This window comes from Pelodiscus sinensis, chromosome 17 (assembly GCF_049634645.1).
Source record: "Pelodiscus sinensis isolate JC-2024 chromosome 17, ASM4963464v1, whole genome shotgun sequence".
NCBI lineage: Eukaryota > Metazoa > Chordata > Testudines > Trionychidae > Pelodiscus > Pelodiscus sinensis.
In genome coordinates, this window is record NC_134727.1 from 35,166,713 (window position 1) to 35,192,990 (window position 26,278).

Here is a 26,278-nt window from a genome sequence, read left to right on the forward strand (position 1 = left end):
GAGCTAGGCAGGTCAGCCCAGCTCAATTCCAGCTTGCACCAGGCCTGGGAGGTCAGAGCCCCCCAAGCAGGGGCTGATAAAGAGGCAGCGGCGTGGGGCGACAGGGGTGTCCATGAGCTGAGCTGTTTTTTAAACTGGCTCCCCTCGTGGACCAGCTCCCGCCTGCCACCCTGCACAGCTGCCTCTGATACAGAGGCAGCAACGCATAGTGGCAGGGGGCTTCCCGGGACTGGGGCCGGAGCACACTGACTGCCAGCCCCACCCCGGGGACTACAGAATAGTCGAGTAACCAATAAGAATTCATGAGGTTACTCGACTATTCAGTTAACCGATATTTAACCTCCCTACCACCAACCCTGTTCGAGGGATGGGGGAGATACTGCTGTGAAAATATTCCCTCAGGCCCGGCGTTCCCTCAACCCTACCCCGTGTCAAAGGGAAGTCCCAAGGCTGGGGTAGGATGGCGCAGGGTGACAGGCCCAGCGGGCACGGCATTGAGGCAGACAAAGGACACTCACCATTAACTGAACGCTGGAACTGGACTTTCTTTTCTGGAAAAACAAGGAGAAGAGATGGGACAGGGAGAGACACAGAGTGAGAAAGGCAGAGAGCAGCACACGGGAGACAGCAGCTCCAGAGCCACCCTTCACAGTCCTTCAGCAGGGGCGAATAGGGGAGTCAATTTGGCACTCAGAGTGAGAAACCAAAGCCACTCACTACAGGGAAACCTAGTGCAGCTAAGGCTACGTGCACTCCCCGCCACAGCTCTGCCAGTGCCTCTCAGCCCCGATCTCCTGCCACATCTGCTATTCCAGTTCCGGCTCCATGCACAGCTCTGCCTGTGCGACTCAGCCCTAGCCTGGCGATTCCAAAACGGAGTCTCTCTGAGCAACGACAGCCAACCCTGACAAACTGCGCAGTGTGACAAACACCCGCTAGGAGCTAGCTTGAGACCTGCCAAACTCATTCTCCCTGTGACTGTACAAGGATCTGAAGCCAGGTCTCCAGAGGGGAGATGCCGCTATGCTAATCCTCTTCAACTAAATTTCCCTCTACGCTGATCCTGCATGTGAGCAAGTTGCAGTTACAAACCCTGGAATTGCTCAGTTGCAGGTCCTCAGTGGAGTAACTTTTACATCTGGAGGGGTGCTAGAGAGCTTCTGGAATGAACCAAGTCAAGAGGTCCACGGTCCAATTCTAGCATCCTGGCTATCTCCTTAGAATACAGCTGTGCTCCTCGAAAGAGAAGGCCCCATGTACACTTTGACTCCTACCCAAGAATGCTCTGGGCTCCTTGGATAAAAAGACCCCTGGGGCGGATTCCTGACTGTTATCCCCAGATCCTGCTGGGCACCTCCTGGAGAGTCTAGCCTTGTGCACTCAGCTTTTGTCACTTTCTCTTTCGTTCGGAGATCTCATCAAAGGGATGGACCTGACGACCGACTGCCCTTTCTCTACGTTCTAGCATGCGAGGCAGGGTTCTCCATTCCCTGAGAGCACATTCCGCTTCCACCTCCATGATGCTGGTTAGGTAGAGGTGAAGAAGGCAAGAATTGGGAATTCCCACAACAGGAAAGACCAATGCATAATTCATCAGATTCGGGAGCTGACAGCAGGCTCCATGCCAGCACGTGGAATTGGGCACAGCCATAGCTCCTAGGACCAACATCGGCCAAAACTACACCTGCCCCTGGTGAGCTCACACTCACCGTCCCATCTGAGCTCACGATGGGCAGTGTTATAAAAAGCCCTTCTACTCCACTAATGGCTCATTGCCACTCGTTCCTCCTTTTGCATCCTAAATGGATCCAGCCTTTCCAGGGGGTTCCAGCCTGCATTAGGACAGCTCCCGCCACCCTGTTGACACCACAGGATGTCTTAACTTAGTCTCCCAGCAAAAATAGACATAAGGCTAGATGGAGACGATGGCCGTATTTAGGATGAAAGCTGAGGAAAAAGTGTTGGGAGAGCTGCCTTGATTCAGGACGCAGGAAGATGCAAGGTGGGCCAAGAGCTTCCAATTCAGGGTGGGAGACAAGGCAGTCAGTGTCGAGATTTCAGACGGGACAGGATGCAACACAAAGCAGTGACCGCATTAATTTAGGACACACAGTAACAGGATGCAACACGGGGCAGTGACTTAGTTAATTTAGGACGTAACAGGATGCGACATGGGGCAGTGATCGCGTTCGTTTACAATGTAACAGGATGTGACACCACACAGGGCAGTGAATGTATCGTATCTGCCAGGAAAAGGAGGACCCAAAATGGCCTCCGTGCAGTGTGGGAAGGGAAATTCTGGCACGGTGAGAATTGCTTCTTGGGAAAAGAACCTCCGGGTTTCCAAACTGACAGGGCCGTGCTGCTGGCCGTCTGCTCCAGCAGGACAGGGGGGTAGCAGAAGGGGAAGGAATGCTGCTCTCTAACCATGTGCAGGATAGCATGGCTGCTGTGGTCGCTCAGGAATGGGACAGTAACTCAGAAATGGTGGGTTTGCAGCCTGGGAGCTATGAACTGTCGAGGGAAGGTTAACCTAGTGGGTTCCCCCAAATGATGACGCAACCCATCCAGCAACATACCAGACCACGTGGCCTGAATTACAGTGATAGTGAAACAGCAACCCCCTCTGCACTTAGAGGAGGGAAGGGGACTCATCATCCGGTCCCCAAAGAGCCCAGAAGAGTTTTCAAGACACTGACCCCCGTTTCCAGCTAGATTAAAACCACAAACCAAAAGAATGAACGTTTCCAGCGCATGTCCTGATTTCCGCAGATCACCCGCCATCTGTGGCGCCGGCTCCGCCCCAGGGCAAGTCCAGCTGCCAGCTGAACATTCCACTCCGCCAGGTCTCAGGTGGAAGCCACGCCCCCGAGAGGGAATGGTGCCTCCCAGCTGGCCAGGGCAGCAAGGGGAACGGTGCAATTGATCAGTCCGTTGGGAAAGAACTAACACCTGCGTTGCTACAGCAGGAGTCCTTCCTCTGCCCTATCGCCCACCCCGTCTCCTCCCACTTTTCCCACCAAATCCTATCGTGGCTCAGGGGCAGGGGAGAAGGGCTTCCGGGCTCCTGCCCAGGCTGTCCCTCCTTGACACCTAGAAAATGCAGCCTTGCCTATGCAAAATCATTCCCCATTGTGCCCCCAAGTTCATAAGCTCTCCAGAGCCAGGTGGGTGATAATGTAGGGCAGATCCCATTCATCTCCTGCTCCCCTTTTCAGCAAGGCCCATGAGTTCAAAACGGAAGGTTACAAGCCGAAGTGACTGATGTAGCAGTGGAAATCTAAACCCTTCGCTGTGCGGGTTCCAAAGATTGCTTTTCTTAACGCACTACCCACAGGTCCCCTCGTGCTTCCCTGCATACCCGGGACTGTGTTTGCCTTTGCGGCCACCCCAAAAGCAGCATGAAGAGCCTTCAGCAACCTGGCAACCTGGTTTTCCTCCCGCACAGCCACCTTTGGGAAGTGACAGGTGTAATTCAAGACTGCCCCGATGGGTGATCAAGGTCCTTTGTTTTCGGCTTCTACCAAAACATTCCTGGCTTTTACGAAAGCCATTGTTCTATGATCGTTTTATCACTTTGCACCCAAATTTTGGACCTCACAAGTAGGCGAAAATCCTGATTATGTTAAGAAAAATACATTATGCAGATGAGTTTATGTTAATAAAATTAATAAAAAAATTAGTCCAAGGGTAACTGTGAGACTGTCTAGTAGAGTAAGACAATGTTGTGGAAGATACACACATGCATGTGCGCATATGTACACGCTGTTAGGATTGAGCTCATGAAATAAACCACGGCATTCAATTCTTTTGACTTTCCATGCCCTTTCTTCCCTCTATTTGGTACCTTGTCTCTCTCCTCCCACACCCCCAATATTAACCCTGATATTTAGCCAGAAAACACTCAAGTTGTTGTTGCACCGATTTTCGTTGGTTTTTCAAGGTTTGTAACAAACACCAATAAATGCCCAGCAAAGTTTGAACAAACGGAACCAGGAACCGGAAGGGCTTGGCCACAGGCAAGCCAACGGACGAGTGCCCTTTCTCAGCCTGGCCAGCCCATCGCCCGCTTTCCACAGCATGAGAGCGCCTTTCAGTTTGTCTTACCTTTCTCACGGCCCCTTGCATTGCGGGTGGCCTGTTTCCCCAGGTGACCCCCGTCAGCTGCTGGCCGCTCTGGCAGTGCGGGGGTAGCCGCGGAGAGGCACAGCCTGACGGTGAGGTGCCCATGGTGCTCTGGTGGCTCTCCTGGTCCGGGGCCTGATTGTGATGGATTCATGGCACCTCCCATAAGAACAGTGTGCAGAGAGAGTGGCCGTAGGCCGCCTCTACGTGTGTCAGGCCCTCAGGACGCAGCGGGAGCTTCACCTTGCAGCATCACCCCTGAGGTCAGGAGGCCAGGACACCATACGCTTTGGCTGGCAGGTGATCTCGAGAGGGAGAGGCTGGCAGCAAAGCCTGGATGAGTGTGGTGGCTCTTCATGCGGTCGGCGCTGCTGGCTCGACTTCCTCCAGCGGGACCGGAGAGGGAGGGAGCAATTCATTGCCCGACTCCCTGAGCATCTAGCGACTCCCCACAAGGGAAGGCAGGTTGGCCTGGCTCTCTGACCCTCCTAGAGCCCGGTGACCCTGCACAGCTCGTACGGTGGAGCCCAGAGAAAGCCCAAGAGGGAAGAGATCCCCAAGGCGTCCGGTCACAAGCCCAAACAGTGGGAAGACTCTCAGTGACGTCCGGCGCATTTGGACCTTGCCCCAGGGGCCTGACCACTGTGCGGCGAGAGGATGGGCGCTTGCGACTGAGGGCCGACGTCAGCCTCTTCTCCTCAGCTGCGAGCAAGGGACAGCCGGCCCGGGCATCATGCAGAGAGGCTTCCCCACTGACCAGAGGCCATCCCAAAGGGTGGCTCGTGGAGAGGGCGGATTTCCATTGGGCTCTCACACCAGGAGACTGCCTGGCTGTGGGTGCGGGGTGGAACAAGGCAGGTACCACAAGCACATGGGGCGCCATTGGGCCCCCCACACGCGACAGAAGGAACAAAGACCTGGAGGGTCCATGCTCGTTTGAAGTAAAATGGGATTTTTGTTTTCTTCTTCTTATTATTCCTAACTCTTGGATTTGGAGCTGGAGGGGGCCGGGGAGGTGGGGGGGGGCTCACCCTCCTGCCCTTGTGGGCCTGTGCCACCCGCCGAGGAAGCGAGCGGCGCGGGCGTGGAACTGGCAGGCTGTGAAGCTCTCTGCAGAGAGCCCGGCTCATGCAGTTCATTTATTCATTTGAAGACAGGCAGCTCCTTCCAGGCTCTTGCACTCAGCCTCCCTTGGGTGAGGCTGGATTTGCATGGCTCTCATGCTAACGAGGCGGGGGAACGCCTCCGCTCTGAATTACGGCTGCTCGCCTCAACCCTCGGCTCTCCCCGCCGGGCCTGCCTTGCAAGCCTGCCTTTCCCCGCCCCCCTCCTTCCCTGACCCCTTCCCCACCGCCCTCCCTTCTCCTCCTTCCCTTTCCCCACCACGCCTGCGCTTCTGGGGGAGGGCCGGGGTGTAGCGAGGGCTGCGAGTGGGAGAGCAGCAGCCAACGCCTCAGACGGAGGCTCATTTCTGAGTTCTCCTCCCACCACCTTCCTGTGTGGCGGCGGAGGAGGGCATTGCTCAGGCACAAGCTGGCGCATCCACGTGCTTCGCTCCCCAAGCCGCAAGCTGACAAGCTTCTCCCTAGAGAGCGTTGCACATTGTACTGTAGTTTCCCCCCTTCTGCGCTTGTTGCAGCTCCGCTGAGCAAAAGCAGGGCCAGGGGGAAGAGAGAGGAAGGGCCCCTGGCAGAAGGGGATGGTGCCCAGGCACCGGGCCAGCCACGCGTGGCACTTTCAGACAGAGGAAGGCCCCAGTGGGACCCTTGGCAGAGCTGAACCCACGGCGGCCTCGGGGAGCTGTCCCGGCCGGGAGGGAGCGCTTACCTTCACGCCATCGTTCTTCTTGTTGCCCCCGCTTTTCCCGCCTGTGGAGAGAAGGCAGGAGGTTAGCAGGGCCAGGCAGGGCGCCAAGGCCAACAGAGCGAGGAGCAGCAGCATCTGGGAGGACGGCGTCGGACGGCAGGCGGGAGGGGTTCAGGCGTCCCTGGCGCTGCGCTCCCGCCCCCGAGCACCCCTCCACAGCCCCCGGGCCTGCGAGGCGCACTGCTCAGCGCCAGCCCTGCCTTGTCCGGCCCTCAGAAATAAAGGCCGCTTCACTCGACGTCAAGCCAGCTCCGCGGAGGGGCCAGCGCAGCAGCAGGGCGGGCAGAGGGAGAGGTCTCTGGCTGGTTTTCCTGCCGGCACTCAAGGGTCATGCAGTGCCATGGCCAGTGGGGCTCGTGTCCTCTGTGGCTGAGCAGATGCCTTGGTCCTGCCCCCGGGGCTTCCCTTCCTGTCTTTGTCCCGGGGAGCTGGGCAGTCACCGATCTGCAGCAGGCGGTGGCATTGCCTGCCTGCCTCTCTAATTTTAGCCCCATGCTGCCGGGGTCATGTGCTACGGCTCCCTCGGCCTGACAGCTGCAGCCCACATTTTGACGATGATGAAAAGCAGACGGCCTCCCTGGAGCCCACCTATCGCCGCAGGCCTAGCCCCATCCCCCCGGGCCGCTCCGGCACCCTCCCACTGGCCTGCCCTCGGCAAAGAGCTAACGCACTTCCAGCAGCCGCCCTCCCACGCAGCAGGGCGAGAGGAGCGGGCGGGGCGGGGGGAGCGCTTTGGATTCCCAGGCAGGACGTGGGAAGGGAAGTGGCTTTGCTATGGGGTGGAGTTTGGAACGCCCAGGCCCTTGAAGCTCAAGGGCAGGCCCCTAGCAGAGGCCGATATAGAATCCCTCCTGGGTGTTTCACTCTGCCAGCCCGCAAGTGCCCCGTGTCAGCAAAACCCTAACTACCCCCATGACACCTGCCCGGGCTGATACGCCCCCGCCGCTGACCTCTCCCAATGCCTCCTGCAGGCCCCAGCGCTCAGGCTCCTCCTCCCGCCCAGCTCACCTGCTCTCTCTGACCCACCCGCTGACTTTGTGCAGCTGCTTCTCTTAAACTGCCTGTGCCAACCACCCTCTGTCCAGCTCCCGAGACTTCCCATAAGGCCCCACCCCAGGCAAGCTTAAAACCCCCCTCCATTCTCCCTCAGCAAGAACATGAGAACGGCCAGACTGGGTCAGACGAAAAGTCCATCTCGCCCAGTGTCCTGTGTTCTAACAATGGCCAATGCCAGGTGTCCCAGAGGGAGTGAACAGAACAGAGGAACATCACATGATCCCCCTCCTTTCATCCATTGCCAGCCTCTGACAGACACAGTCTAGTGGGAGATTCAGCCAGCAGGGGGGGTCACCATTCCTAATCATTCTGGCTAATAAGTATTAACGGCCCTAACTTCCATAAATGTATCTAGCTTTTTGTAATGCTGTTAAAGCCCTGGTCTTCACAACATCCTCTGGCAAGGAGTTCCACAGGTTGATTGTGTCAAGAAAAACTTCCTTTTGTTTGTTTTAAACCTGCTACCTATTAATTTCATTTGGTGACCCCTAATTCTTTTATTATGGGAACAAGTAAATAACTTTTCTTTTTGGCCGTCCCGTGCCGACCCCAGGGTGATTGTATAGACTTTTTCCATACCAGTCATGATTGTATAGACCTCTATCATATCTCCTCTTAGTCTCCTCTTTTCTAAGCTGAAAAGTCCCAGTCTGAGTGACTTGTGCCCACACTGATACCACCTACATTTTTTGATCGTTTCTAAGGTGCTGCAAGACTGTTCATTATTTTTTTAAGTCTCTCCTCACACTGCAGCCACTCCAAATCATTTTTGTTTCCCTTTTTTGAACCTTTTCAATGCCAAGATCTTTTGTAAGAAAAGGTGACCTGCCTCCTCCCACCTACCAGTGCCCTGCCCTCATCCCTCCACCTGTTCAGAGAATCCCAGATTCCCAGGCCAGAAGGGACCATGTGACCATCTGCTTTGACCTTCTGTAGAGCCCTGGCCAGAGACCTGCCCCAGAAGAGACCCTGGCTCCTCCAGCATTCAGCTGAACACGTCACAGCTCCTCTGCCCTAGACCAGCATCCAATTCCTTCTCCCATCCCCCCGCCAATTCCTAGTTCCCCAGCTCTCCTCCCATGTGCACAATCCATTTGGTCCCACCATAACTTCCAGCTTCCCTGCCCACCCCACCCAAAAAAGCAGTCTTCCAGCTAGGGATGTAAACAACTAGTCACTTCCCCACCACCTTGCTGCTTCTATCAGAGAGAGGAAGCAAGAAGGAGGGGAGCAGGATCTGGTGCTGGGGGGGAGCCGTCTTAAAAGCCGGCTCCCCCCAGTATCCTCTCCGTGGAGAGAAGAGGCTGGGGTGCAGCGGGGAACTCTTGCTCCATTTCAAAGGCAGAAGAGCTGCAGGGAGCCTGGGGTGAATTGAGGAGTCAAGCAGTCCTCTGCTCCTTGCTTTCAAAAGCAGGGCGGGGCTCTTGTACATTTCAAAAGCAAAGCGCCACCAGCGGCCAGCAGGGGGCTGCTTGAGTCCCCTGCTGGCCGTGCTCCATGCTGCAGGTCCGCCTTTGACTCGGCAGGGCTCTTGCCACGTTTCAAAGGCGGAGGCGCCCTTATCGACTAATCGACTAATCGATGCAAATTCCGTCGCCTATTCGATTAGCTGATGAATCTAAACGTAACAGCCTTACTTCCAGCTGAGCCCTCCCAGCCACGAGGCAACCCGGCCAGGGTTCATCCTTGTGTCGCATTTATGCCAGTACAGTGTGAATCGGACGGGCAGCGTTTTGTACTGGAGCTGGAGCGACCGGCCCTGGGAGAGGAGGCGTTACAATCAGCGGGGGGTGGGGCACATTTTGTGAGGACTTCAACATCCCCCCTGGCCCTGCCAGCAGCTGCTGAAGCTGGGAGTCAGCGTTGTGCTCCGGGGCATTTTCACAGCCTTCATCTCCACACACAACTGCCAGCACACAGACCTGCGGAAACAGGTTTGCTCCAGGGCTATCCCAGCATGTGGGTTATTAGCGAGAGCTAATCGGCCGTGCTATTTAGATTGCCAAGACTTTGGGGTAGGAACTGTGCCTTCTAATTGCCTGCAAGGCCCCCAGCTTGCTTTGGGTGCCATGTAACTAAAAAACCATCACACAGGAACAATAAGATCAGAAAACTCTTTGTGGCCCCATCCGCCCTTCAGCCGATTCCCAAGGTTAGCTGTCTTTTCAGGAGGACAATACGGCTAATAATAGTCAGCGACCGAGCCCTCCGCACCGCCGGAGACACCAAGCGAAGAGATCTGGAAAAGCCTGCGGTCTAGCACCGAGATGTGCTCACCTGCTTTACTGTCACCAAGCTGTTTTTCTAGCAGAGATTTTGTTCTGCCTCGTGCTGGAGGAGGGTGGAACAAACCTGAGACGGTGCCAGGTCAAAATACACCAGTGGCCACAGCAAGTCTGACCCACCCTTTCTCTAGCCTGGCTGGATCCCTGACATGAGATTCCCCCCTTTTGGGGGGACACACTCAGGTCAGGCCTGCGGCCCTGCATATTAAACCCCAGTGTCCTCCCCTGTCTTTTCTTGGAGCTCTGAGCAGGTTGCAAAGGGGGCTGTGCTGGGAGAGGAAATGCAGATTTCTCCCCAGGGATGGGTAGAAATATCCTTGGCTCTAGAAATCAGTCTCCGCTGAGCTGCAGAGCTCCACTCCCAGGAGACACGGTAGCCAAAGGAGAGAAACATGATGCTGCAGCTCCCAGGAGCCAAGACCCACGCCGGCAGCTTTTCCTAGCCATGCAGCTGTGCTGCCCCCCGCGGGGCTGCACGACCCCAGAGAGGAGACGCGGCAGGCAGCGAGGTTGGGCGGCGGTACAGCCACACGGCCAGGCGGAGCTGGGCTGTAGTTCAGGGCCTGCGCAGGGTTCTAGTTCAGACTCATTGGCAGAGATCTCGGTTGGTACCACATTCGGAAATCCACCGGGAATCCATGATCCCTTGATGTGAATTCCCACCGTAGCGTTTGCTTGAATGGTGCTGAGACCCCACGAGACAGGAGCCTGGCTAGCTATGTCTGTGCATCCCATAGGGGCTACGGACTCCTCCCCAGCTCCCTGCTTGTCGGCTTGCGTGCGCACCGCTAGCTGTAACAGAGCCTCTGGGAGTAAGGGAAGGAGGTAGAACTGTTGGGCACAGACCAGACTTCCCAGTAGCTTAAACCCGTCCTGACACGCTGATCCCAGGATGCTCCCCTGGAGAGGGAGCGAAGGAAAGGAAGAAATACACCGGAGAGAAACCGAGACTCCAGCCTCCGGGGCTGCTGCAGGCTAGTTCTGCCAGTACCTGGCTGGCTTCCAATGTTTCCATGACTCTCTGACACCCGCCCGCCCACAGAGAGACCTTTTCACTTGGGGCTGGACTCCAAAACCAGCCTTGCAGCTGATCCATCCGCTCAGGGAAAACCACCTAATAACTCGCATGGGCGAGGCAGAGAGCCATGTTCTCCCCCTCCCAACAGGGCCCACGTTTTCGGAGCCAGCCATGGGTATGGGAGGCCTTTGGGACTCCAGGTCCAGTCCCTGAGCACCCTTGATTATGCAGGGGATGCTTTCCGTGATTAGCTTTCCTGTGCTGATGTCTGCAGAGAGACCCACGAGACCTGGGCCATATACCTGCCTCTCATTACCCACAGCCTAGCTAGTGGGGACAGGTGAGTGGACAGCCTGAACCCAGATCCCTTCCTGAAAGGCTTTTCCCCTTTCCTTCTGCCCAGAGATGTGGGGAGAGCTCTCCTGCCCGCCCATCCTGGCATGGTGGGGGGAGCGGTTACTACAGCAGCAGAAACTTTCTCCTCTGAGCATCAGCCACTGGCTACAGAACTGTGAAGAGAAGCGGCCCCTTCTCCACCGCTGCAAGGTGTGAACCCTGCTGCCTGTTAACTGGAAAGCCCTCCAGGAACTGTGATCTCCCAATCCCTGTGCACGTGCGTCTCTCCCCTTTCCCTTCTCCAGGTCACCTGCCAGCTGCCGGCTGGGTGGGGCTTCCCAGCATGAGGCACACACAGCTGGAGTGTTGGGATCCCACGGGGTATGCCGGGTGCAAACGCGGAGGGGACAGTCTATGCCAGCCTTTTCCAGTGAGGCTTCTGGGTTTGACTGGCTCTTGTGGGTACAGATCAGCTTCCACCGAACACCTGAGACCCCGTGTGCACAATAAATGCAACGCACCCGAGTAAAGAGCGTGAGGAGCGGCGCCAACACCTACCAGAGAAGTTCCGGGTTGCCAGCATCGTAGTGAGAATAGCTCCCTGCAATACACAAGAGGCAGAAAGGAGAGAGAGATCGCTGTGCTCGGAGTCAGGTCTGGCCCTTTGCCCTTCTAAAGGGACCGGGAGGGGGGGAAAGGGAACCAGCTGGAGCTGGGGGGAGATTGCACAGGGGCATGATATGAACGACCCAGAAGACAGTCGGTAGAATCAGGGCCGTGCTTGGTACCCTGGAAAGGGCCCCACATACCAAGTCTCTTGATGGGGATGGGAGGGATGCGATGATGGGTCACCTAGCAATCTAGATTCCCTCTTGATACGCCATGCAGTGGCAACATTTCTCTGACGGGCTGCACAAGGCGAAAGGAAGCGAATGCATCCTGGTGCACAGCTCCAGCAAGAGTTAGCTGGGCTGTGGTAAAAGCCAGCAGGGAGCCGTTTAAAGACTTGGCAGGGACCCGGGGTGCCACAGGACAGTACCTGTAAGAAATTTTAAAACTATTTTCACCGCTACCTGTGTGCCAAAGGCACTGAGACAGGCCAGCAGAGAGACTGCTCTTGCGAGTTTCTATGACGTTTTCCCCTTGCCCCATCATCTGCCCTTCTGAGATTCTGCCATAGTGAAAATGGCCCAAACACCAGGACTCTGGTCATTCCAATAACACAAGCTTTTGCTTCTCGGTAACAGCTTTTTCTTCTGTACTTGCCTCCCGAACCACAATCAAAGGGTTACCCCGGCAGGTCACTAAACTGCCTTTCCCCATGAGATCAAAGGGAGTATCAGACATGCAAGGCCATGCTCTGATTTCATCTTAGTCTGTGTGAATTGTCACAGTGGAATTACTCCAGATTTAAATGGGGGTGACAGAGATCAGAATCAGGCTCTTTGCGATTAAAAGAACTTCTTATACTAACTACAGCTGGGGAGCAGCGGGAAAATGTCCATCAAAACTAAACTTGGAGCAAAAACACACAAACAAAAATACCACAAAAACGTTCACCAGGAATGGATTCCGTTTGCCAGTCGACTCTACTCGCTAGTCAGGTAACACATCTGAGCAACTGGTTACAGTAGCAGATTACTGCTTAGAACAGCCCCCAGAATGCCTGCTGTAGGCGTACTGGGAGCAGAGTTCTGCTGCTCCCGTGTGTCCATCCTCCTTGTGCTCTAGGGTTGGGGAGGCTGGGGCCGTGCGCCCTCCCCCTGCTCTGGGGCCAGGGAGGCTGGAGCTGTGCATCTTCCTCCCTTTTGTGCTCCGGGGACCAGTGTAGAGGGGTAGGGTTGGGGGTTCCCCTTGTTCCTCCCAGCCCTACCTTCACCCACCGGCTCATGCACCCAACAGATGGCTTCCTCAGAATACCCAGTGGCCCCAGTCAGACACAGCAGGTGGGGCCGGCGAACCACCACCTCTTATATCTTTTTGTGCCTAGTTTCTTCGTTCAGCCCCTCGGCTCATCCTCTGCTTTCCCTGGCCAGTTTGGCTCCCCTGAAATCCAAGCAGATCCCCTCCCTGTTCAGGAAAACAAACTCACTGTGCACTTCCCATCGGGCTTTCAAAGGTCCCTGGGCGGCAGGGATGGGTCCGGGCGAATTACCTTTAGCTTTCTTCTGGCGTTGAACTTCTTCAGGCAGTCCACTGTCTCTTGCCTATGCATGCACGAGGCCACGGTGGAGCGGTGCTAGAAGAGAGGAGCGTCCGCTCAGAAGGGGAGGGAAGCAGAAAGGGGAGAAACCTGGAGACCCGAGGAGCTGGGGAAGGCATATTGCAAACACATACACGCACACACTGTTGCTGTTGCGTGCACAGCTCTGGCTTCCTGGCTGAGGCATGAGGCCATAGCTACATGCAGCTGCCTAGGCCTCTCTGGCAGCAGTAGATAAAACTTTAATGGGTAGTGTGAGTTTGTCACCCTCTTCGCTCATTCGTTCCTCATTCTGCTGTGCAGCAGGCTGTAAATTAGCTTGCCGAGAGCTTAGCTATGCCCTGGGCGGCCTGATTTGTCTGGCTGATTAACACTGCAGTTCCTAGCTGGTGGGGAGGAGGGACGTGAAGAGGGCTTTGGGGCATGGACTATACAAGGCACTGAGGTGAAGTTCACGGATCATTTGTCACTCTGGTCGTAGATTAGCTTTATGAGATGAAAGGTGCGTGTTTGGTACAATCTCTCCCATGGAAAGGAGCTCTCTTACTGGCCCCTGCCTGGGGGCCTTTCCTATTTCTAAGGCCAAGTCTACGCTGCAGGAGAAGATTGGCTTAAGGCAGGGGCTCCCAACCTTTTTCGGTCCCCATACCTCCTTGGCTTTTAGCAAACCTTCCCGTACCCCCTATTCAATATGAAAGGAACTAAATTCTAGACTCTAGAATCCACAACTTTTTTCACTAACACTACTACTTTGGGAATATTTCAATTAGGATAATCTAGTTATTTACCAAATATTCCCCGTATCTCCTTGAGAAGCTTCTCATACCCTCTGAGGGTACGCGTACCCCAGATTGGGAACCCCTTGCTTAAGGTATACAACTCCAGCAACATAAATAACACAGCTGGAATCGAAGTACCTTAAGCCAAGATTGGTGCCATTTCCACAGCAGGAGGTCAACAGGAGAAACGCTCCTGTCGACAAAAGTGAGGCGTACTGGTGCTGAAGGGGGCACCCTCAGCGGTCGATTTAGCAAGTCTTTACTAGACCCGCTAAATCAAACCCCAGCAGACTGATTGCCAGAGCATGCTTAAGTGTACACATGGACTAAGGCCTGGCCTATGTTACACAGTTAGGTCAACATAAGGCAACACACTCGAACCTAATTAGTCAGCATGTCCCACTGACATAAGGGTCCAGCCCCTACTACGCTGACACGAGAGGCGTAGTAGGACTTGTGTCTGTGTAGACACTGCCTTACTTAAATCAGTGCTTGGCTGTCTTGTCAATTTCAGGGCTCCATGCTGGAGCTGTGAAATTGACAAGGAAGGTGGGCAGTTAGAGCCAGGTGAGGACAGGAGAGGCGAGAAATCCAGGTTGCTTGCCCCCGGTGCCTAGACACCAGAGGACTGCTGGACTCCCAGTGGGGAAATACGCCCTGACTCACAGCCCCCTCCACTGTCCCTTTTCAGTCAGGGGAAGCGCTCCTGAGGAGGACGTGCACCACTGACGGGAGCAGGTAAAGTGCACATCAGCCACCAGTGGCTGGAGGCTGATCTAATTGAGGTCCACTTGAGTCTCTGTGTAGACACATCCTGACTGTTGTTATAGCCCATACAATAGGGCCCTGTAACTGGGAAGCAGAGGAGCATGTTGCAGATCTGAGGTGAAGCATTAAAGATCCAGAAGGCACTAGAAAAAGAGTATTTCTGCCATGTATCATGTTACTGGATTTTAAGGGGATCAGACAGGTCACTGCTGCACCCATGGGGGGGGGTTGCCCCAAAGTGTGTACAAAGGGGGCCATGTGAGGTGTCAAACGAAAGCTTGTGTTCTACTGATTCTATATATTCTACTCATGTGCTTGTGTGATATCTATACATGGAGTTATAAATATGGACTCTGTGTTGATGCTGGAAGATTCTCTGTCTGAGACCGAGCAAAGTGCCAGGCATGGTCAGTCAGTGACTATGCTAATTAGCAAGGCTTCAGGGACAGGGCTCTCAGAGAGGCTAGTCCACACCTGAGGAATGTGTCTGGGACCTGCAAACCAGCTAGTATCATGATTGCTGACTTGGGACACAAGGATAGGTCACTGGGCCATGTGACCTGCTCCAGCTTGGAAGAGACCAGGCATGGATATAAAATGCCATGAGGCAGACTCCATCCGGCCTTCGGTTCTGCTACTGATTCCAGATGCAGCCTTGTGAGGAACAGCGAGCCAGGAAGAATCATAGGCCCGTCGTGACACAGGATGTACACCAGAGACTTTTAAGAAAGCAGTTTATAACATCTCTGCTGAGAGCCTGTATCAAGAACTGGACGATTCGATGCACGTAATGTATTCTCCTTAACAGCCTTACTCTCATGCTTTTCTTTCTTTTATTAATCAACCTTTAGATTTTAGATTCTAAAGGATTGGCCCAGCGTGCTTTTGTGGGTAAGATCCAGAGTGTAAGATTACTGGGATCTGTGGCTGGTTTCTTGGGACCGGAAGAACCTGTTCGCGGTAGATGAGATTGGGTTCTATAACCTCTCACCTGTGTGTTAGGCCCATGGCTGATTGTGGCACAGGGAGAGCTGGAGTGTCTGAGGGGTTTTGCTCATGAGTGTAACTGGTTTGTGGCCTATTTGGGAAGGGTCTCCAGTCAGGGGCTGTAAGGAGCCCTGAGTTTGAGCAATTCGCCCTGAGCGGACGCCCTTGGCGGTGCCCAGACCTGGCCCGGTCCGTCACACCATGTGAAGGCAATATTATGCCTGCTGGAAACCGAACTGAAGAGAGGGCAGGGCGTGCTGGGTTTGCGTTTACATCAGAAGCTGCAGCTGAGGGGAGGAAGGGGAGCAGGAGGAGGAGGAAGGCAGGACTCAGTGACAGGTTGAACCTCTCTAGCCCAGCACCCTCTGACCGGTGTCAAACCAGAGAATTTGCCAAACCACAGGAGGTCAATATTGTCCAGCAGGATTGCCAACACTCCCACTGCTCACTGGGCTCTTAGAAGACATTGAGGAGTAAATTAGAGCTAAATAACAGCACAGAACACTGAGCGCCAGGACTGGGGGCTGTAAACCAGGGGTGGGCAAAAGGGCCTCTGTGGGCCAGATCCGCCCACCAAGTGAGTTGATCTGGCCTGCAGAGGCCCTGCCACCAGGGCCAGATTAAGGGGGGTGGGGGGCTAGCCGGGCAGCTGCCGGGGCACCAACTTATAGGGGGCGCCTGATTGCAGTTGTAAGGGGCGCCACACGCCCAGGATGCAAGAACGGCTCGGGCCGGCACTGTCTGCCGCTCCTCCGCCCCCAGGCCAATCAGAGCCTGGGGGTGGGGGGAAGCATGCAACGTCTCCTCCGGCCCTGCCCCGCCCTGCAAGGAGTGCACAGAGCTGATTGGCCTGGGGGCAGGTGGGAGCATGTGAAGTCTCCTCCCACCTTGCGAGAAGCGCAGCGCTTCTAAGCACCAGGCGCTCCTTGCAGGATGGGGGCAGGATGGGAGGAGACTTTGCGCACTCCCCTGACCCCCATGCTGCAAGGGGCTTAGCACTTCAAGTCAACTGCCAGCTGCTGGTTGACTCTAAGCACGAGCAACAGTGGCCAATACCAGATGCCCCAGAGGGAGGGAACACAACAGGTAATCACCATGTGATCCCTCTCCTGTCATCCATTTCCAGACAAACAGAAGCTAGGGACACCATTTCTACCCATCCTGGCTAATAGCCGTTGATGGACCTAACCTTCATGAATTCATCTAGCTCTTTTTTGAACCCTGTAAAAGTCCTAGCCTTCACCGCATCCTCTGGCAAGGAGTTCCACAGGTTGACTGTGTGCTGAGTGAAGAAAAACTTCCTTTTGTTTGTTTAAAACCTGCTGCCTATTAATTTCCTTTGGTGACCCCTAGTTCTTATATTGTGGGAATAAGTAAATAACTTTTCCTTATTCACTTTTTCTGCACCAGTCATAATTTTATAGAGCTCTATCATATCCCCTCATAGTCTCCTTTTTTCTAAGCTGAAAGGCACTAGGGCTTAACGACACCTAAATGTCTCATGCTGATCTGGAGAAATGCCTGTCGCTGCATCAGGGTGACTGATCCTGGGGCAAGACCTGGGAAGAGGGTTCCCTAACTCATCCGATAGACCGTCCATATGCAAGGTGATGCCCGTTCACCAATATGCAAAGTGAGGTGTCCCATCATTTGCATAAAACCTCCCCATTCCTGGACTGTCATCCTTAAAAGAGGCGTGCCCATGCCACAGAACAGGCCACATCTCCCAGCTAGCACCCCGAGGGGCCCATCCTGTGCGCCCTGCTTACCGATATCCAGGGATGCTTCAGAGCTTCTGCTGCTGTGATACGCTTGGAGGGGTTGATCGTTAGCATCTTGTTGATGAGGTCTTTCGCTTCAGGAGTGACCGTGTCCCACTCGGGGGAAGGGAACTGCAAAGGCAAAGGGGCCGGGTGGGAGAGTGAAGCAGGGGCATTTCTTCTGCTGCCCAGCCCACCCAGATAAAGTTCGGCTCGTTCCCCCCCCCCCCCCCCCCCCCACTCCTCTGCCACGAAGGGGATTCTCTTCTCGTGCTGAGAGGCTGGGGTGTATTTTGGCCGAAGGAGAGGGAAGGGTTAATTCTGCCAGCTCAGGGCAGGGAGAGTAGGAGAAAGTCTGTCTTCTACTGGGGAGGATCAGACCCACTGTTGTTCCCCCACCTGCAGCCTGGAACAGCAGCTTACAAAGAGAACAGCAACCCTACAGCTGTCAGAATTCCCCTTTGGCTCAGGGCTGGAGGCTGGATGCAGGAAAGCTGTAAGCAGATGAGCCCAGAAGTGGCAGGCAGCTAGAGTGCTCGTGCTGTTCCCATCTGACATCTCAGGAGCAGCGAGAGAGTTCAGAGGGGCTCTCCAAGGTGGCCTGCAGCATCCCTAGCCCTTCTGTGTTGTGCGGTTTCCACAGAGAAAAGCGCACCACACATCAATGTTCCCTCTAATTTTTCCACCCCCTGTGCAGAATAAATTTTGTTATGTGCACCAAGGCATGTGCAGATGTGCACCACCAACAGACACACATGCTGCTGGGAGGCTGCGGGAGCTTCTGCTAATCAACAGGGCAGCATCTGAATCTCTCCTGGATGTCCACCCACGTGTGTCAGCTCACAGGGACCATTGTCGCAGGGCTGCCTGTGCAAGGCCTTGAAATGGCCTTGTTTGTGATTGGTGGATATGGTCTTCCACACTGCCCATCACAGGCAGGGAAGGACTGGAGCAGCTGGCTCCTTCAAACCAGCAGCGGTTCTCAGCCACCGGTCCTATTTGTCAAAGTGATGGCGGGGAGACAAGATGAGTGCCGGAGAGAGGAGATGGGCGAATGAGAGAGGAGTGAGGCGGGGAGAAAACCAAAGGTACTTACATCGTAGGCCCCAGCTTTGATCTGCTGGTAGAGTCTGTGCTGATCCTCATCCCAAAAGGGAGGATACCCAACCAAGAGGATATAGAGGATGACTCCTATACAAGAGAGGGATAGGAACATAAGCAAGGCCCCACTGGGTCAGACCGAAGGTCCATTTAGCCCAGTCTCCTGTCTTCTGACAGTGGCCAAGGCCAGGTGCCCCAGAAGGAACGAATAGAACAGACAATCATCAAGTGATCCCTCTTCTGTCGCCCATTCCCAGCCTTTGGCAAAAGCTAGGGACACTGTCCCGGCTAATAGCCATCAATGGACTTATCCTCCATGAATTTATCTAGCTCTTTTTAAAACCTTGTTAGTGTTTTGGCTTTCACAACATCTTCTGGTAAGGAGTTAAACACAGAACACTAGAACGGACCTTGAGAGGTCAGCAGGTCCCGTTCTCTGCCGGCACGGCAGGACCAAGCACCGTCTAGATCATTCCTGATTGATGTCTATCCAACCTGCTCTTCAATATCTCCAACAATGGAGATGCCACAACCGAGTCCACATTACCAAAAGCATCCAATGGCCAGGCTAGGGCTTGAACCCACGATTTTGTCATTATTAGCACCATACTCTAACCAGCTGAGCTAGCCAGCCAACCAACATGAGCAGAGAAGAGCAAAGGCCTACAAACAAGGCACTGCTGAGACTTGAACTCAGGATCTCCTGTTTACAAGGCAGGCACGTTAGCCCGCTAAGCCATGGTGCTCACCTGCGTGAAGAAAAACTCTAATAAGAGGATGTGGGGGAAAGTTTAGCTCACTGATTCTGTGTTGGTCTATACGAGGGAAAGTTAGAGGTGAGAGTGAATTTTTAGAGTAGAGCTGTCTCGCCTGCCCATTTCAGTCTCTCTGCCTGTCTCTCTCTCGCTCATGCGTGCAAATAGCTGACTGCCTGACGCATGCAGCCCTCTGATATGTGCATGCTGTCGCAGCCACTGTGTCCACAAAATGTAGGTGCATATTGTGTAGGGGCCTCCCTGAAAATAGTTTGGGCCCGAAGAGAAATCTTCTTCACGCTGCGCTGTGAGACATCCTGGGATCCCATCCGGAGAGCAGCGCCTCTCCCCGGGCCTGAGCTGCGAAAGCCATTGGAAGGTGACGTTTTAATGAACTGGGTCACTGGTGCATCGTGTTCCAGACCCACGAGCCACACTTGGTTTGGCCTCGTGCAAATGGCACGTGCCAGGAGAGCACTGGCATTTCACCAAGTGCTCGCGTTTTGGAGAAACCTGCCACCCCTGCCGCATTTTCAAAGCTGGCCTACAGGAAAGGAGTTGGCTTGCCGGGAGTCACTGCTGGAGAGCACCCGTAGTCCTGAGCAGTGGTCTCTCCCGTGACAGGGGTGGCATGGAACGCTAGTGTCACACGTTGTGAACACAGGGCCTCTCCACTGCCACTGGTGGTTTCACATGCACGAGAACGTGGCTGTTCAATACTTAAACATACCACGAGGCCGTCTCTGACACGGCTGGCGCGAGTGGCGCGGAGTGAGGGAAATAAAAAGCTTGGCCACTGCTTCTGTCTCCTGTTCCCCTGTTTGTTAAGCTCCGTCTGACTTACCACACGCCCACAGGTCCACAGCTTTGCCATAAGGATCCTTCCGGAGCACTTCTGGAGAAAGGTACCCGGGCGTGCCTGCAAAGCCTGCCGAACCAAACCCAGACAACACCCAGTCACGGCAGCGCTCGCAAGGAAGCGCTGAGCTCCCGGCAGCCGACCGCGAGACGGACACGTGGCCTGGGACGTCTGCCCCAATTAGCCCACTGAGCACGGCCAGGGCAAAGTTAAGTGGCCATCCAGAGAGCCCACGCTCGGGTAATCCGACTACAGGTCTGCAGATTCAGGACCTGTTTATTCAGGGCTGTGAATGCCCTGGGTCAGATTGTGCACTAAGTTATGCAGGTGTCAATCCAGTGATTTAATTGCAGTGACGTGCGTGCAGTTAGTCCAGACTGACACCAGTATAACCGAGAAACCAATCTGTCCTGTGGTTCAGAAGTCCTGGCCTATCAGGGTGCGTCTACACAGCACCCTTACCTCGAAATAAGCTACGCAATTTGCGCCACGGAAATTGTGTAGCTTATTTCGATCTTATTTCTACACGGCGCCAAATTTCGAAATAAAGCGCTATTCCAAAACGTCCCTTATCCCTCGTGCAATGAGATTTACAGGGATGTCGGAATAGCAAGCCCGTTATATTTCAATATAACGGGCTTGCTCTTAAGACACAGACTAGCTATTTTGGGATACCAGAGGTATCCCGAAACAGCTCCGCAGTAGACGCAACCTCAGTGGCTAATCAGATGGGTTAAGGAAGGATAGGAAAATAAGCCGTGTGAGACACCAAGCCAACGTACCAAACCAGCTGCTGGCACAGCATTAGGAAAGACATCTTGGGTTTGCATCCTACACCTGCTGTCTCCCTTTGTGTTCATCTCCACATTGGCACGCTTGCTTACAAAGAGGTACCCAGGTAGCCCATCCCTAGAACTGAGGCCTCACTGGGTTTCAAGTGTTGGACGGAAGACCAGTTTCACACATTCCCTTCCCAGCTGTCCTGCGAGGCGGCAGTACACAGCAACTGCAGCAGTGCAGCAAAGAGGCACTCAGGGATTTCAACGTGGCATGAGCCACTGGAGGACTAGGAGCAGGGCTGAGGAGTTCCTGGCTGCGTACCCATCACAGAGTCACCAGACCCGTACAGCATCTCCGTGGCTCGAGTCCTGGCTTTGCAAATCCATTCACGGATTCCCCATTCAGTTACTTTGCTTATGTCTTGTCTGGGCACCCAAGCGTGTATTTTCCCAATGAAAGCAACTGGGTTATACAAAGGATGGTTTCACCTTGGAGCCACAAAGGCTGCCAAATCTGCAGCTTTGTAAAGGTCTGGTTGCCATGCAGCTGTTCTTAAGGTTCCACGTGCTCCCCCATCCCCGGTGGCCTGGCTTTGCCTGGGGAGCTCAGTGGGAAATTTTTAACCCTTTGGTTAGATTCAGAGGCAGATACTCAAGGTACCCATGTTGCTTGTGACATCAATGAAACATGCATGGAGGGTGGGGGGAGGGGAGCTGTTTGGCCACACACAGAAATAGGAAATGGAGGCCGACCCCGTCTCCGTGTCCCGAGCCCGGCCACTCACCGAACCAAGCCTGCTGATCCGCTTCCACCTCAATGGCCAGGCCGAAGTCTGCCAGCTTGACTGCAGCCCCCTTCAGCTTGGATGCCAGCAGCAGGTTCTCTGGCTACAGGAGGAAGCGAGGAGGAGAGAACCAAAGTAAAAAACAACCTCCCACGACTGCATTCAAACCCTCTGGGCACAAGCAGGACCCCTCTCCTTGGGCTCTTGCACTGGCCACGAGACAGGCCGTGCTCAGCAGAGCTCCCAGCCTGGATTCTGGGGAGGGGACTGTCTCCCAGCAGTTCCCGGCTGGGAGACATTTCTCTGAGAAGCCCTGGGGGCTGCTCTGTTGCACGTCTCCATCAGGAGAAGAACGCAGGCAAGGGCCATGCTGCGCTGGGTGGTGTTTGCACACCAGGCCGTGATGCTGCTGAATGCCCTGATGGGACACTCCAAGGGGGAGAGGAGAAGAAGGGAGAACTCGAGACCTGGAGCGTTTAAGAGAACAAAGCAGGATAAACCATCTCTGCCTGGGCCTCGGGGAGCCCAAGAGCCTGTGCTCAGAGACACCAGAGCCTAAGGAGAGACTTGGGCTCATGTCAGGTAGAAAGGTCATCCCTACTGTCCTTCTTTCTTCCTTCTGTATTCAAACAGCTCCCGGAGTCGCTGGCCTAATTCAAAGGCAGGGCGCAAGGCCTCTTACGCTTGGCCTGCCCTAGACACAGAGAGACTCCCATAAAACTATCCAGCCCCGCTCTCGGACACAGAAGTGAGCAGACCTAGAGGAGCTGGAAGAAGGTAAGAGTTAGACTAAGGGGGTGGCCTGACACAATTACCCCCAGCAGCCTCCTGGCAGTAGCTTTTCCTGCTACGTTCCTCTCTTCCTGCCCCTGGGCCTGTGTGTTACCGGGCTTGCATGAGCTTGCATCACCATACTCAGGGTACCGCTACACTGTAGGGAGGGGTTGAAGAATGTATGCAAATTGGGCTCGCATTTGCATATCTTCTTCCAATTTTTTTTCTGGATGAGGATTTTCCGATATTTGGCCCATCTACACGGGGCCATATGTCAGGAAAAAATCTTTTGGAAGCCCCCTTATTCTTCGTAAAACGAGGTGTACAGGGGGCTTCCGAAAGAGGTTTTTTTTCCCCAACATTTGGCCCCATGTAGACAGGCCAAAAAACAGAAAATCCTCTTCCGGAAAAAAAATCAGAAGAAGATATGCTAAGGCGAGTGCAATTTGCATACCTTCTTCGGAACCCCCCCAAACGGGGAGGTTATGTTACCCCAGTGGTAGGTGGACGTGAGTCGGAGCTAGTGGATCATTCACATCCGGGTGGCTAAAAGGTGGAGCGACTTAGGCCAGTGTAGGCTCCCTTGGACTCCTTACGGAACTGGGGGAAGGAAAAACAATCCTTTGTGTTACAGATCGGAGGTTCCCTCCCGGACAGCTCACCCTCAGGTAAAAACAAGAGGCCAGCAAAGCCCTCCCCCTGTCAGTAGGGTGCCTGGCTGCAGTTCAGGCTCCACCACTCCCTACGGCAGGGCTGATGAAGACACATGAATCCGGTTTCCATCTCTGCGGAGGGCCCTGACTCCGGGCTCCCATTCAGCAGCAAACTTATTACCTCCATTAGGGAGAGCGATGGTCTAGTTACGCTCTTTCGACTGCATTAGCCGGCCCGGAATCAGGGCAGCTGGCTGCACAATCCCTGGACAAACTGCAGGCAAACTAGCTTCTGACAGCCCCGCTTGGTTACCGGAGTTATTGGTGTCTTTGCAGGGAGAGATGGCGCCGCCTCAACCTTGGAAGTCCTGCTCGTGCTGCATTCGAGCCTGAAGTGGGAGGCGTTTTGAGAGGGAGCGAAGGGATGAGCTTCCTCTGACAGGAGAGGCAGATGGGCCTGCCTGAGAAGAGCTCTGCCCAGGGAGAGAACATTCTAGACCAGCCTGGACGAAGCCAGAGGCTTTAAACCCCTCTTGGCCGGCAGAAAGGCAGAGTCTCTGCTGCAGAGCTTGGTGTTACTGAACCAAATTCCCTCAGTGGGCAAGCTGGGCTTTTAAGGCTCCAAGGCTATAACCCGGATAATCATAGAACCATAGAGCTGGAAGAGACCTTAGAAAGCCATCAAGTCCAGTCCCCTGCCCAAGGCAGGACCAATCCCGACTAAATCAACCCAGCCAGCACTTTGTCAAGCCCTGATCAGCCCTGCTGGTTCCAGATGAACCCTAACGAACTTCCTGTTGCAGATGATGCGAGAGCACGGGTCATTTTTCTCCCCCCAACCAGAAGAACGGATTTGAGGAGCCCCAGGCGGGGACCAGACATGTCACAGTCACTAACCAATTTTCCCACCGCAGAGGACTGAATAGGGGTACGTCTGCACAGCCCTGTTACTTCGGAGGAACAACCTGCGCGACTACGCGCACGCAGTTATTTCGATAGAATGTCGAAATACGGTCCAGCCGGAGGACTTCTGACTCCGACTCCTGTAACCCTCGTTGTACAAGGACTGAGGGAAGTCAGGGGAAGGCAGCTCTATTTCGAAATCAGGGCTGGGGAGCCGCGCCCAGATTCGAAACAAGCTCTGTCGACGCACGCGACGCGATTAGCATCGCTCCAGTTGCGTCGCTTATTTCGAGTTTAGCCCTGCTGTGTAGCCACGCCCCAGGTCGCCACGGAGACCCCAGCAATGGTCATCAGGAAGCGCTCCCTCCAGACCTACCCGTGCCTCCCTCTGGGGCTGATCCTGCTCCCTCCAGGCATCCTTCTGGAAGGAAATGCTGGCTTGACACAGGACCTTGGGCTAGAAGGACCACCTCGTCACTCCCCGACGGTCCCCCTTGGAAGCCATGAAGCCAGTGATGCCTCCTGAAAGCCTGGCTTTGCTTCCTGTCCTTGGCTTTTGGAATCTCCCACAAGGCATTCTTCTCACTGTGTTACAGATGCCCCAAACCTCCCCCAGGCAGGTTCCAGGACAAGACTTCTAGGCCGATCTCTCTCTTTGTGAGGTTCTCACACCCTGGAAGCACTGGCAGTTGTGATGATCTCACACCCTGGAAGCACCTACCAGCCTTCACCGCAGCTCTTACCTTGAGGTCCCGGTGCACCACGCCCATCTGGTGGCAATGCAGGACAGCTTCCAGGATCTGCTGAATGCAGTGGCTGGAGAGAAATCACACAAGTCATGCCTGCACTCTGGGAGAACAGCAGAGGCAGGGCTTCCTGCTGAGTTTCCCTCCATTGTGATCTCCTCTCAGCACCTCCCACACCCCCTATTCCCAGTGGTGTGGGAACAGTTTTAAGAGTGGGGGTGCCGAGTCCCCAACCCCATCCATCCCCACTCCCAGCTGCGGCCGGGAGCAAAGCCCGGATATACAGGGCTGGCGGCCAGGATCCCTGGGCAATGTGGCTGGCAGCAAAGGTTTCCCACGTACGGGGCTCAAACTGGGCCCCCAGCACATAGGGGAGGCAGCAGAGCCCGTGGTGCATGGAGCCGGCAGCCAGGACGCTGAGTCCAGGGGTGCTGCAACACCCCCCCCCCCCCCACACACACACACACAGTTCCCACGCCAATGCCCATTCCTCTTCCCGCTAATGGCTGCACAACGAGGCTTCTAGAATCTCGCTCCTCAGAGTCCCAGGTAGGTGCAGGCCGGAGAACAGCGGAATAATCAAAGCATAATTGCCCATAACACTCCCAGCTGGGGGTCCCGGACTCATTCAGGCGCACTGAATGAAGAGTTCAAAAGGAGTGCACAGGTTCCGTAAGGCCCTCCTAGAGCTGTCAGAGGTAAGGCGCTAAAGCAATCCAAACCATTCCCCTAGAAACACCGTGAGCGGCTGCACGGGGAACTTGAGAACGGGAGCTGGGGCCTCGTGGTGAAACGGAGACGCCAGCCTGAGTGCGTGCGATGATCTCAGCAGAGCGGAAGAACTAGGAGCATAGTAACTCCTGCCTCATTGCCTTCGTCCTGGCTTGGGCTAGCAGGGCTCATTACGTCTTTTGGTTGGTTCAGACAGCCCATTAAATCAGGCGCACGCTGCTGGATGCACAAGAACGAAAAAGAAGTTCCACGTGCCAAGAGGGGCCTATGACTTTGCTTACAAAGCATGTGTCTGCCAAACAAAAGGTTCTCATGTACATTTTCGTAGAGTCCTAATAAGGGGCTTGGTTATCAACGTATTCAGGGCATGCCGCATGCTCACTGAAAAGCTGATTCCAAATCAGGAAAGAAAGATAATCTTTTCATGCAGGAGCCTTGACTCGGAAGCTTCCTGCAGGGTGATGTTTGCCTGCACCTCAGTTTTATTGCCTCTGCTTGGGACCACAGAAACTCTGGTAAAAGGAGGAAGGATGGTTGTGTGGTGAAGGGCCCTGGAGCCAAGAGTTCTGCTCAAAGCTCTGGCACAGATTTCCTGTGGGACCTGGAGCAAGTCCCTTCATCTTTGCATGCCAACGCTTCCCTTCTTCCCCAGGGCTGCGCGGAGGCTTAATTGATTAATATTTGCAAGATGCTCAGATACGCCAGTGGTGAATGCCACAGATACGCCTTTAAAGACACAAAAATAACTATTGCAACTGGTAAATGTCAAGAATGTAATCATCTCTTCCTAGGACTCCACAAAGCACTGGCACCAATACCTCCTGTCTGGGATCCAGCATGCCAGTGGCCTCTCCTCACCCAAACGTTGGTGACTGAGGCATGGCGGAGTCCAGCTGCCATCCATCAGGCAGGTAGGTTGGACACTAACCGCATTATCCGACTGAGACGAGGAGAGAGCCGGTCTGCATTCACTTAAAGCAGCCCGGGTTTGATCGGGAGAATCTGTGT

The 26,278-nt window shown here is 54.6% G+C and overlaps 1 protein-coding gene across 4 annotated transcripts in view; it reads right to left on the reverse strand.

Annotated features, from left to right (window-relative positions):
* The window catches only part of CAMK2A (calcium/calmodulin dependent protein kinase II alpha), an 86,125-nt gene that overhangs the window by 14,865 nt on the left and 44,982 nt on the right, over positions 1-26,278 (reverse strand). For 3 of the 4 annotated variants that reach the window (XR_012896389.1, XM_075900543.1, XM_075900545.1), the window contains 9 exons: positions 24,536-24,608; positions 21,463-21,565; positions 19,884-19,967; positions 18,280-18,374; positions 17,193-17,315; positions 12,842-12,925; positions 11,245-11,287; positions 5,953-5,993; positions 519-551 (listed from right to left, as the gene is read on the reverse strand). Coding sequence is in view for 3 of the 4 variants with exons in the window: in XM_075900543.1 (XP_075756658.1) it covers positions 519-551; positions 5,953-5,993; positions 11,245-11,287; positions 12,842-12,925; positions 17,193-17,315; positions 18,280-18,374; positions 19,884-19,967; positions 21,463-21,565; positions 24,536-24,608 (679 nt within the window). In the remaining variant the exon portion in view is untranslated. The remainder of the gene's footprint in view (positions 1-518; positions 552-5,952; positions 5,994-11,244; positions 11,288-12,841; positions 12,926-17,192; positions 17,316-18,279; positions 18,375-19,883; positions 19,968-21,462; positions 21,566-24,535; positions 24,609-26,278) is intronic. The other variant, XM_075900544.1, reaches the window with a different exon arrangement.